At 42.0% G+C, this 13,197-nt stretch overlaps 1 protein-coding gene across 1 annotated transcript; it reads right to left on the reverse strand.

The window, feature by feature from the left end:
• Positions 1-5,020: 5,020 nt before the first annotated feature.
• Positions 5,021-13,099, reverse strand: LOC104077113 (DENN domain-containing protein 5B-like). The gene is made up of 7 exons (XM_009578229.1): positions 12,838-13,099; positions 10,979-11,097; positions 9,608-9,795; positions 7,876-7,958; positions 7,584-7,710; positions 6,616-6,790; positions 5,021-5,744 (listed from the first exon to the last, which is right to left on the reverse strand). The coding sequence occupies exons 1-7, from the start codon at positions 13,093-13,095 to the stop codon at positions 5,561-5,563; spliced, it is 1,134 nt and encodes a 377-aa protein (XP_009576524.1). The 5' UTR covers positions 13,096-13,099; the 3' UTR covers positions 5,021-5,560.
• Positions 13,100-13,197: the final 98 nt, after the last annotated feature.

Here is a 13,197-nt window from a genome sequence, read left to right on the forward strand (position 1 = left end):
CCTTCCTCCCCCCCTTTGCTTCGAGACAAAGGTGGGCTTGGTTAAAGGAGAAAATAATTTGTCTGGTCACATCCTCTTCTGACAGAAGAAGTTCTTTCAGAGGAGCTGAGATGCCCTGCGAGGTCTGCGGGGAATACAGATGGGCCCATTAACGTGTCAAGCCTTCCTGCAGAACTACAGCTTTCCACTGACAAATCAGCTCCGCAGTGGCTTTGGCAGATAGTTTACCTTCACCAGCCACCGGATAGCAGACCCATACAGAAATTTTCCCATTCCCTTCACATCCTGTGCTGAGCTCAAAGCAGCTTATAATGATATATGTCTGATGGAATAGCAGGAGAGAAAATAGGAATGTCAGCAATGAAATCCTCCCTGACTGCAATGACAGGAGCCTCAACCTCTGAGCTGATGGGGTGACACACGGGGAAGAAGCTTTGCTCTTAATTGAGCACAATTTATTCCAACAAGCTTACCTGAAATGCTGGAAAGGAACAAACTAGATGGGTGAGCTATTTCAACTCCTACCTGTGCAAGTTTTCTCAGACAGTTTTCTTCTACTTTCTTTCGCAGAAAACGTTGTCATGTTCCCAGACTGCATCAATGACAGCGCAGTGGAGAGGAAGTTATTTGCACTTCCTCATCTGGACAAGTTTAGTCCTGCTTTACTTCAAGTACTTACTGCCTTTAAGATGTCAGATCCCACTATCTCTAATTTACATACTTAAACCTAACACATTTAGTAAGGAGGTGTATTAAGTATGGCCACTCCTCCTATTGAAATTTGACCACAAGCAGCTCTATGGATTTTATTCACATTTATGGAATCCTATAATTTTGCTGCTACACTGTTGATAAACATCAGTATCATCAAACGATGTATTTCAGGATTCCCACATAGATGGTCCCAGGCTCTGAGACTTTCAGTCCTTTCCTGAGATTCTCTGCTTTTTCGAAACGAAGAGTTAAAATGAATGAACAGACATGCCCCACCTCACACACACCATGCATACACACATGCAGGGAACTGCATTTCAACTATGCAGTTTTCAAAAATTCTGGTATTTTTGCCAATTCCAGCAGAGCTAGAGCTGGGAGGGACAGGGTGGGGGAAATTTCTGAAAATCCAGTCCAACTTAGAAGAGCCTTTAATTACTAAGCAAGGCACTTCACTATCATTCTTTTGCACCTTTTTTGTTGCAGGCACCCATCTCTCTCTCCTCTATCAGCCTCTCTTCTGATGGGACATGCTAACTGACAGACTGGAGGGCATGAGTTTCATTCCAGCTTTTTAACCCTGAGTTCAAATATCAGAGCAACCCATATCAAGAGAGGAAAGAGACCGTCGGTTGCAGTTAATCCCACGCTTCCCATTTTGCTGCCAACAGGATCCCACCCCCCTTCTCCCCACTCCTCCCCTTGCGCTCCAGATAGTAAGGGAGAGCAACCCAGGCTGCCTAGCAAACGCCACCCTGGTAAGAGCTAGGCTTCCCTTCGATCAGCCACGCTTTCCACCTAAACCTTGAAAAGGAAGAGCTGGTTAGGCTGGGCACAGTCAGACACTTGTTTCAGGGGAGGCAGAAGGGCAGGTTTTGAGAGCGGACCCTCACACCCCCCCTCCCCCTTGTTGCTCCAGCAAGTTCCCAGTACCAGGAGTCACTATCAGCTGAGTCATTTTGTTCGACTTGTTCCCTTTAGAAAACATGCCCTCCAGGTTCAGATCAGCTCTTCGGCCTGAGACTTGAATCTCGGTTTCTCTGCAAGGAGAAAGTGACACCAACCATTATTCTCACAGTTTTATTTGTAAAGGACGTAGCATGAAAAGCTGTATTTCAATGTACTTCAAAACCTGAAAAACCCATGTCAGTTTGTGGTATGTATGTTAAAGTGCTCGATATAACAATACTTTTACTAATGTCGTCTTGAAAATAATCCAGTTCTTATTCAGTTAGTAATAATGTAAAGACAAAATATACTTAATGGAGACATTTAAGGATCATTTTAAGCTATACAGGGCACATTTGTACATTCCAAGTGTAACATACGGTATTTCCCCTTAAGATGCACACCTCCATTTGATTGAAAGAAGGAATTTTCTCAAATATGCCGTTGTGCAACTATTCTAAGAAGACATTTTTGAACAATGATATCTAATTACACAAACCAACCCGGAATAAACAGGAATAGATTTTTCACTAAACAGTAGAATTTCATTTGTTTCAGAGAATTATAAATACACATTTTGTACATAGTGAGGCATTTGATTCTCTGACTCCCTCAAGTTACCATGCTGGATGTTAGTATAACAGGACTATGCAAACTCAGACATCTGCAGACGGGTATTGGATAGGAATTTTTTTTTTTTAAAAAGCAGATACCAGAGAGCTTTGGTCTTTTCCAAGATTCCCTTTCTCAACCAAAGAAGGTGCTTTAACACTGAAGTAAAAACTGCGTTAGCTTAGAAGAATCCTGATGGGTTTCTCACCATTCTAGTGGGTAGAATGATTTCTGTAAACTTTACAGAAAAAACCTCACAGTTTCCAATAAACAAAAGTAGTCTACTAAAAAAAAATAATCATACATGGTAGAATAAAAATTCTCTACAAAGAACTGTACTCCCAAGGTTGTCAAATAACTAGTCTTCTAGGAATCTGAGGCACTCAGCTGTGCCCTTTCAACATATCTTAGGGTGTTTTATTGCCTACAAGGAAATATGAGACACACATAATTTTTATTGTATTATTATTAATATGATGTGAAACCTGACAAAACCAAACAAGTCAACACTTGCTGAAAAGGCTGACGTGAAGTTGTGTTAAAGTTAAGTGCTAAAGGTTCCTTAATGTAGTTTGAAATGGGGGAAGGACCTGTTTTGAATTTTAAAATTTCTCAGGTTTTGACTTATTTTAACTTAAGAAAGACTTTATGTAGTTATTGCCCTTTTCTCTGTGTGTGGTTTATTCATCCATGCTTGACCTTTAGAGATGCCCACGTTTCTACTTTAGCCTGCTTGCACTTAACCTGTGTCATGTCGGATGAATGTTACGACTGCTTAAGTCATAAATACTCTTTGGAGAAGCATGCAGCAGTATACTTTTGAGAAGTATCCAGCTAGCAAATGCAGATGATGCTGCAAAGAAATCCAAGGACTAAAGAGGTTATTATTTCAGTAAAATGAAAGTCACTTAGACTGAGCTGGGCGTGAAAAAATCATGTATAGCCGTCATTAGACATAAAAGGCCTGAGTTGTAATAGAAATCAAAACATCCTAAGCAGTCATTACCAAATAATGCTGCCACATGGTTTCTGGTGCTAAACATATAATTTATTGATGGACTTAAGTACTAGGGATGCATTTTCAATTGCTGCTGAAGGGTTGTCATGCAACTTCTGCTGACTTTAAGCAGACTTGCTTGGCCACACAGAAAACCCTAACACCCCAAATCTCACATTTCTGGAAACGTACGAGAGATGTCACATAGCCATGGGCTCTGGCTACTAACTCATGACACCATTCACAGCCTTTACGTTAGTTACTCACACCCACAGTAGTGACACGGCAGTGCTGCCTACAGTATTTGGGATGAGTTTAGTCAGTTTAAGGAAGTACAAGCCCAGGAGGAAAGAACTGTTATTAAAAGCTGGAACCCTCATTAAAGTCAACGACTCCCTGACAGTGTTATTTTACTTCTTTCTTAGAAACAAAAAAACTTCTATAACATAAAACTCTCCCTTGTAATGAAACAAAGTCACACAAAGACTTTTCTCCTGGCTGGGAATATGACGTGAAACTTTGACACTGAAGTGAGTGCTGTTATAAGAACTGGACAGCAGAAGGACCACAAGGAAGTAGAGAAGCTTGACAAAAGGCAGGTGAGAAAGCAAACCCTAATTTTCATCCTCTTTCCTTTTCCTTAGCTCTCATCTCTCTCTCCACCACGTGCACACTATACCGAGACCTGCCCACCGTTCCCATGTCCCTCCTAATGCTCCCACTTGAGAGCACAGTGCAAGGCAATACACTTACAGTACCAGTTTAGGGGCCTTTCCCAAGCCACAGCTGACAGTGAGACATCCACAGAAATCCACTGACTGGCCAAGATCATAGGGAATAAACAAATGAAAACAAACACCTATATTTAAACTAACCTCCAAAAACTAAAACCAGATGAAGCTAACTATGCCCTCAGATCCTTCCAACTCCCATCCACAAGAATGGAAAATACACTCCGTATTTGCTGCATGGTATCCACAAGATGATTTTAATGTAATCTCTTGTTAAATTTCTGGCGTATAGGATTTCAGTTGCTCCCAGTTCCTCTTCAAGAGCTGTATCTATATATACACGCTGTATTACTAACACATTAACTGGAAAAAGGAGGGGAGCCTCAAAATACCAAAGTGAGATTCTTTTTTTTGCTCCTTTTGCTTCTTTTTTTTTTTTTGTAGCTTGATAATTTAAAAAAAAAAAAAAAAGAAAGTAATCAAAGTTCCTGTACTTCCTAGGAACACTCATTCTGCGGGATAAAGGAAGACTCATAACCTGTCAGCATTTCAAAACCGGCTGATACAGTTCAGTAGCACAGCAACATCGGTGTTTGTGGCTCTACAGCAATGATTCTTCTCAAGTACAGCAAGAATTTGGTATGAACCAAATTCCTCAACATGTGGAAAAAAAGTCATCCACAACACAAACTGGCTGAGGGCGAGGGGGAATCATCAGAACATCTGGACAGGCAAGGGACACACCGAGCGAGTCAAGCAAGCCGTCATTCCCGGTCTCAGGCTGCAGCAGCACCGCTTAAACAGGTCTCTCATACTCTCAGGCTCCAAGGCTGACAGCAGTCCTCCTCTCTAATGTTTACGCATTTCAACACTTGTCTCCCCTTTTGGAGATCAACAGAAGTGACACAAAAGACCTTACAGAAAAAAAATGATGACTCACAACTTCCATGCATGGAAAGGGTTGAGCCTTCGAACAAACAAAAAACTAAGAGAGGCCCTGTACAGTAGGGTAAAACAACATACGCTTACAACATTTCCAAGAGTGAGACAATCACAATGGCTACATAAGGATATTTGCTGTATTAATTTGCAATACCTGAAAAAAGCCCTGCTGAGTTTGCGCTGTATTTACACATTAATTGGCTTCTTCCTTGCAAGCAAGTAGCGGCATCCCTTCCCACCTCGGTCCTTCCCTCCCCCAACTCCTTCCCCTGGGTTTAAGCTACTCATAGTCAGAACAAGAACATTCAGTCTAAGAAAAATTTCTTAGAGTAATATAATTTCTTAAAGAAGATAGCATATTTACACACATCTAACACATGAAAATACTCTATTTTATACTAAATTTCCGTTTCAAATAAACTACAATACTGCATCTTAGCTTTCTGCAGCTTTAGAGGACAGTCCCCATCGGGCACAGACTGGGCTTCCCACTCCCGCTTCAACCGGCAGCTTTGCCTTACAGTGGTGCACTACCATTGTGTTCAAGTCCTGACAGGTCTCCAGTTGTGGTTTGCTTGCTTGGGAAAGGAATAATGAAATTCTCAGCAAAGCCATGCTAAACATCCACTCCTTTAATGAGCGATCCTTCTAGGATGATGTTGAAATCTTGCAATGTCTGTAGGACTCGGATAAGGGAGTTGACAGTCATGCGGTCCCGTAGGAGAGCGTTCTCCTCATACATCCTTGTAATGGGCGGGCACTCTGCCAGCAACGGGATCCACTGGGAGATCAAGTGGTCCCTGCAAAGGGGATGAAAGGAATTATTTTAGCACCAAGTACAACAGATCTCGAACTGAAATTCTTCTCCAAGAACACAACCCAAAACATGCAGTCTCTTTTTGCGGGTGATGCATGTTGTTTGCACATAAAAGTTTCCTGTGTAATCATAACCCTTGATTTTGTTAGTAAAATACAGGTAACTGAACATACTGTAGGAATGAAGATGGAAAGCTATCAGCAGAACTGGACAATTGACTTTGGAAGAATTCAGCAACATTTTCAGATCAGGAACAGGGAAAGTAAAACTCAGGAAAAACCAATAGACTGTTTGCCAACTGGTTTTCCATGTATCCAGACAGACAAGACAAAAATGGTACTTATTTCTAGACATACCAACTTCCACCCTCCAAAATACAACTAACCCCCCCACCCTCGCCCCTCCCCAAGTGCAAGACAGAAAGCATCCTATTAGAAAAGGAAGATTCACCTAGAATAGTTTTGTCAAAATTGTAACAGACATCCCATTTTCATAGGCAAAGTGATTCAACGAGGATTTAGAAATACACCAGCTCTTGCAAAGGAACTTTGCATTCCCAAAGCCAGCACTTAATCAAAAATACAATTTCAAGACAGATTTCATACATGTGACTGTAAAGCTAACAGTTATAAAAGAGCTCAAAATATTTTTAGCAGTTTAGACACTAGCCATGTATCATCACTGCTTCTTTGCTCCAATTTTTCATGTAGTATTAAAGCTGCCTAAAATAAGTACTGGATAATAGACAGGTATGAGATGTCTTAAAATGGAAAACTAAAGGTAATAACAACGGTGTAAAAATATTCTTCTAGTCTAACGCAAGAGGACACATATAACAAACAGCAGTTCGGTACCTCGTCCCCAGGCAAACCAGAATTTGGAATTTGCCGTCCTTTCCAATGTTCCTTGGAGCTGTATTGATGGCGTTCACATAATGACAGAAGGTTTTGCATGAAGATCTCTGAAGCAAAAGGGCCTCCTCATTGTCTCCAATCTGGTCACTGGTTTCAAAATAGGCAACAGCTTTCTCTGTGGTAGGGAGAAAATCAGAACCCAGTGAGCATTGGGACATAGAATTACACAAGGGAATCCTTAAAAAAACAACCTGCTGAGAGCTACTGCACAGTTTATATGTGGATTCCTCACTCTGAAGACCAAAGGTGATCTCCACCTTTGCTACATAGCAGTGGTCAGCAGACTGGTCGATGTCTAACACAGTTAGGTAACATCCAGGAGCTGCACCAGAGTACCTATCTAATGGTTTCATTGTAAGTGATACCATCAGCTTTGATTTTTCACCTTTTCTGAGTAAGCACTTACCCTCAGGCTAAGTATCTCAACTTGTGAGCATGTTTTAAGGGCATAAGTACGGCTTAAATTACCGCAACACAGGCCTACAGATAAGCATCACCAGAAGACCAGTGCAGTGATTAGGAGAGTTCTCATAAACAACTAGAAATCCAAACCTTTCACTCCCTGCCCTTTCCGAACTCTCCCCCTAACATCGATTGCTACTCTACCCCAACCTCCAGCCTACCTTCTTTCTGGGTAGAAAAGCAGCTGTTTGAACAATCATCTTTCAATAAATGACTAGAATTTGAAGTGCTCTTAAATTTCAGCATAGATTCACACTCATCCCTTATATAGAGTTTAGTACTTCTCATCTTCCATCTTGTTTCTCATTGATTTTAAGCAACCTGGGGCAGGTGCTAGGCAGGAACAAATGGCACCCTAGCTGACGAGAATCCGAGGTCTGTGCATGAGTAGTCATTTTGCCTTAATCTTTCTTCTCCTTCTGCCTCCAAATCACATACCAGCTTACCTATGAAATCCCAGATGAAGACATTCTTATGAAAAATGCGAGCCGATTTGAATCCATGGTGGAAGACCTGCTCCAGTGCTGCGACCAGACCGTTTTCTCCACACAACAGAATGGTAAGGCTCCCTCTCTGTGGGAAAGGGAGAGTCTGTAAGTATGACTTGCCTTGTTTGTATGCCAGAAGCTTCAAATCTGAAGGTTAACAGTCTCTACTGGTACTTCAGTTCCATTTCTGTTTATAAAAATGTTTACATGCATTGTAGATGCCAAGCAAGTAATGAAAAGTAGGAAGTACCTCTTTCTCTGGCTTGTGAAAGTGTTTCACAATATTGTTCACAGCTTCCCCGATGCCCTCTTGGATCTGTCCCGCATTAGGCTCTGTGAAATGATGAAGATACCAACTTTAAAACATTAATCAAATTCTCATGATGACATAGCTTGAACTGCAGGAATTATTCTGTATCTTTAACAGAGTTCAGGCAATCATTTGTGGCAATCATTTGTCTTGGGTAAACCTGAGCCTTAATTACAAGCACCTGATGAGCAACCCTGGAATAGTCAAATAAATTGCCCTACTTAAAAATGCACACCCAAGGATCTGGCTTGATAAATATTTTGAGTTAATCACATCTTGCTCATCACATGGAGTACAGCAACTCTCACACGAAGAGACATGGGCTGAAAGGTTCTAGCCCAGTCATTTGACTCACTTCTACGTGACAGAGGCCAGAAAACCCAGCACTCATTAATTCCTGACTTGAACCCACAATGTTTTATTGAGCCAAAACAAGTATCTATTTTAGGCCCATGTCTAGTCATTGTACCAGTGTGAGGGGCCACAGGCAGAGAATATTCCTTATTAATGGTTCCAAGAGTAAGTTATCATCCTCTGGGTTAAAACGTATGCCATGTTTCTGCTCTGAATCTGTTTAGCTGTATGCCTCTGCTACTGAATCATGCTATGTCTCCACCTGCTACCATCTCATCTTCCTATGCAGGTACCTGCAGAAAATTATCTAGTCCCTTATTCACTTTCTGATTAAAACAGACTGAACTTTTAAAACTTCATTTTAAGCAGATGTCTTCCAGACTTCAGTCATTTTCATGGTTCTTCTATGAGTCCTTTCTAGTTTTTCAGACATATGTAGGTTGCTATTAGCTTGTCCTACAATTGTTATTTTGGAAGGATTCAGTATCATTTTAGTACACGATGACCTTCAGAGTCTTTGGCAGGTCTAACACAGAGCCTCATGTAGCTCACAAGACAAATGAATTATTGGGCCCTAGTGTTCTCAGACATAAGGAAATGCTCTGCAAGTAGCTCTGGTGCCCACTCCTCCAGCTAATATAGACTCACACATGTGAAGAGCTGCAGTAGTCCCGTGGTGGTTTTTAAATGCTGCATTACTCTTGGAGGCTACTCTTTCCTTGCTTGACATTTCAGCAGTCATGTCCTCTAATTTTACAGGAGCTGGACAGATTTATGAACAGGATATACACTGTGCTCATCTGTATGCTTTAGCGGAGAATGCCTTACAGTCCCATGCCCCATTGTAGCCAGGTGCAGTTACTCATAAAAGCTAATTTTAGAGACGTGAAGTTGATGTCCCCTAGGGTCCCTCTGGAGATGTGCTCCTCCAGAAGGCAGTTCACAGCATCCACATCAGGCTCTGAACTGCCCTTCAGAGAGGACTGTCTTCCCACTGACTGCAAAGTGAGCCGGGAAGCTGAGCAGCATCAGCTACTGCAAATTGTGCTGCCTCCTCCTCCCTCATCTCATATCTCCATGCTCCAAGGAAAAAGATTATTATCTCTCACTGTCAAATGGGGACGTTGAAAGAGGCAATGTGTACAGTCACAGAGCAAGCTGCAGACACACAAATCGGGGCAGGAAAAACTCATCAGCTCGCAGCTGTTCCTCTGCACCAAGCCTTGCTTCAGTAGGAGCTCTCCTGTTCACAGGAGCTTTATTTCTCAGCAGTTGCTGCCCCTTCTCTAGGGCCCTGGGGAGGAAGGAAAGGACTTACTGGTGTTCTTCCCTGTGAGGGAAGTGATGCTCAGTCGGCGAGCCGTGGTAGGAGATTTCTGCTGGGGTGGGGTACGGCACTGCTTTCCCAGCTCTTCGTCAGACGTGGAGGACACCAGCTCTCCAATGAGTATTCGCTCCAAACTGCCATCGTCAACACCCTTTCCCAGCCATCGCCCACAGGGAAACCTGCCGTGCAGCCATCACAAGCACAGGTCAGCCACACAGGTAGTCTAGCTTGATTTCAAAGCTTGAGGGACAGCTAGAACCCATAAACACTGCTAACGGGCAGGGAATACTCTGTAGCCAGAAACTTTTCACAAACCAGAACTCAGCAGGCAGCATCCCCTGCACCACAATTGATAGGACCAAACCAGAAAACTACATCCACCTCCATCCTTAGGAAAAGGGAAATATGCAAAGCTTGCATGAAAGCACAGGACAACAGAAAGTGTTATACACATATTTCACATCTTGATTTCTGCCGGGTTATTTTTCACTTGCAACTACAACTGATATTCAGCCTTTAAAAATATTGTGATGATTAACAAATCCCCACACAGAGTTCCCACCCAGCTGAAACTGTGACATCTCCTCATACTCAAACTTCACCTCACATTTTATTCCTGTACTTTTTGACCCCATCCACAGTCCTAATGAAATCTATGCACATGTTCATACCCCCAGTCCTTGTACCCCATTTCCTCCTACTTTCCCCCATACTCTGCGGCCAACCTTAAGCTCTGGAGCTCACCTCTCTGAATTATAGTTTTCCAAGTCCACATTTAGAAAAAAAATTAAGTCTGCTTAGCCAGATGTTTTGTAAGACCAATGATGAGTTAGGAGATCATTTTGACACAAGAGGAATGTACTCAATAGAAGATTAAGAAATCATCAAAACCTTTTATTTTCTTGTAATCTGAGTTTCTGTACATTTGTTACAGTACTTATTTGAATATTTTTTAAAAGAAAAAGAAACCAAAGATTTGCCCTAAACTATCATTCCAGCTCTTGGGGGTTTAAAGAGTTCATTTGTGCACAATTTTACCACACTACTTCAAATCAAGAGATTTAATTACTAGACACAAACATATGAATCACTTCGAAAGTATCCATACTATCTGTCCTGTCTCAGAGAGATGCAAAGCAAATCCTACATTCAAGTGTCATTTAATATTTATCAGATTATTTGACTTCAGCTAGGGCTTCTGAAATCAGAGAACCGGGGGTGGGGAGACCAACCCAACCCTGTTGGGTACCCAAATCAGCCCACAGTGCTCCATCAATTGCGGAGAAGATGAATGTCTTCTTGGTTTCTCTATATTTAACAAGTAGGAATTTCAGACAAAGAAAATTAAAACTTGTTGCTTACTTGTACGTGTGTCCTGTTATTTCATTTCTGACCATGACACAATCAACCAGCCACTTGGCTAGTAGCCCTGAGTTGTCATGACCAATCTGAACGGTCGTCAGCTTCCCTAAATTCTGGCACTGAAATGAATAACAGTTTTTACTTAATTTAAAAAACAACAGACAACACCCCCCCACACCACATGCACATATATGGTCTCAAATGTATGTTTTTATTCAGTCGTCTTTGATTTATACAGCAAGGATTTTCAACCAAACATGCAGAACATTTTGAAAAGCAGAGTAACTATTTTAACACAGGAGAAAAGAAATACCTTGAAATAAAACCATTAAAAGCTTGTGAAGAGATGACATTCTTTGCTGTGAGCGCTCACTCTGAAAGCTTCTGAGAAGTGTTAATTACAAATTTCTGAGCTAAGGTGATAAAAAGGTGTGCTTTTGTAGAAGAAATAGATCTTCAGTACAAACAGCTTTTAAAAAATGCATTTTGAGCATACTGACCTTCACTTGACTCACTCTACACTATGAAACAGTCCCTAGATCCCTTATTATTTTCAAAGATCGATTTCCTTATTGTTGGGCAAGACAAAAATCACTAACATGAGACTCTTAACATCTCAAAGAGACAGAACAAGGAAAACAAGGGACTGTGAATTCCAGTGCAACATGTAATTGTAGGTGGGGCTGGCAGCAACATCTATTAACGTCACCTAAACACTTCCCTTGCAAGACCTTGTTTTTCACTGCTTCTAATACTGCCAAAGAAGTAGCTTGGGCTGACATTTTCCGTAGTGGGTTGATATTTTAGGAAAGCTTCAGCCAAAGCAGCCAAAGGAGTATTCTAGAACAGTGTTAGTATGGTTCTTAGAAATGTCTAAATATGTTATTTTGCCTGTTAGAAGCCTGCAGTTCTTTTCTACAAAATACTAATATCTGAATGAGAGGCAGCCATCACATCATGAAAATACCCTCTTTATCTCTGCCAAAATCTACCTATATTTGGCAAGAGGTTTCTTCTTTGCTATTGTTGCTGAAGATCAGTCTGCATATGCTCAATGGATGCAACTTTAATTGTAGTATTTTCCTACGAAATCACTCTTTACTGGATATGGTACAGCCTGGAGCTACAGGAGCCTGACGGGGCTTTCCCTGCAATTCCCGCTACCAGCTGCTTTGGGGTGGCACCAAGCCAACTTGTAATTGATGGGTGAGAAAGCAGAGGGGAACGCCGGGTAGTCAAACGCAAAGGGAAAACCACAGCAAGCACAGAGAAAAGAGCCCGATGGGGATGGTGGCTCTGTGGTTTGCTGGGGGTAGCACATGAAGCTGGGAAGTTGAAAAACACAGGAGTTTGGCTGGTTGGAAGGAAAGCGATGTTGGACAAGGAGCTGGAGCGGGAGGAAAAGAAATTTGGGACTGGCCAGAAGGAAGAGAAGAAATTTGAGACCTGGGTGGTGATAAGGGGGCAGACAAATTGAAAGAAGGGAAAAGAAACTAGGAAGGGAAATGAGGAGTCAGAATTGAGCCCTGAAAGAGAAAATTAGGATAGCTGGCAAGGAGATGTGGAAGGCAATGAGACGTGGAAATAAACTGGCTAAGTGAGAAAAGAGGAACCCTGGGCTGGGACAGGGACAGCAGCAAAGCCTATGGTTAAAAGTGGTACGTGCTCACAGGAAACTTTCATCTAGCACTGGAGGGGCAGGCAGCACTCTGTTCCTGATGCGGAATGTACAAAGACCGTGAACACCCGGACAGAATCTGAAATGCTGTGATCTTAAGGCAATAAACCCTCACCAAATTAATGTTTATTTGGAAGCATGTTTCAAATTGAAAAGTAAAATGTAAAGAGCATGTACTCACCTCAAATGTCATTTCTAGGTGGTTTTTAGGAATCTGCATTATGCCTGTATCTCCCAGTTCTCCCGACACACAAATCCATGGGTTTGATGTGGTTATTGCATTGCTTAGTTTTTTGATGGGAATTATCACTGACCTATAAGGGATCACTAAGAACGGGGGGGGGAAATCAGTTAGTCTTGACTTTTTTTTTCCCCTCAGAGTAAACACAGTTTCTGGAGTAAACCACGCCTCTCCCTTGAAGGGAAGCTCCTGTCCCATGTCCCAGCAGCCTAACAAGGGGAACTCCTCCTCTGTCCTTCCTGTCAAGGCTGAGACAAGCCTGCAGAGCCTCTCCTCTCGCGGAGGGTCGCAGCAGCGCTG

This window comes from Fulmarus glacialis, unplaced genomic scaffold, assembly GCF_000690835.1.
Source record: "Fulmarus glacialis isolate BGI_N327 unplaced genomic scaffold, ASM69083v1 scaffold8755, whole genome shotgun sequence".
NCBI lineage: Eukaryota > Metazoa > Chordata > Aves > Procellariiformes > Procellariidae > Fulmarus > Fulmarus glacialis.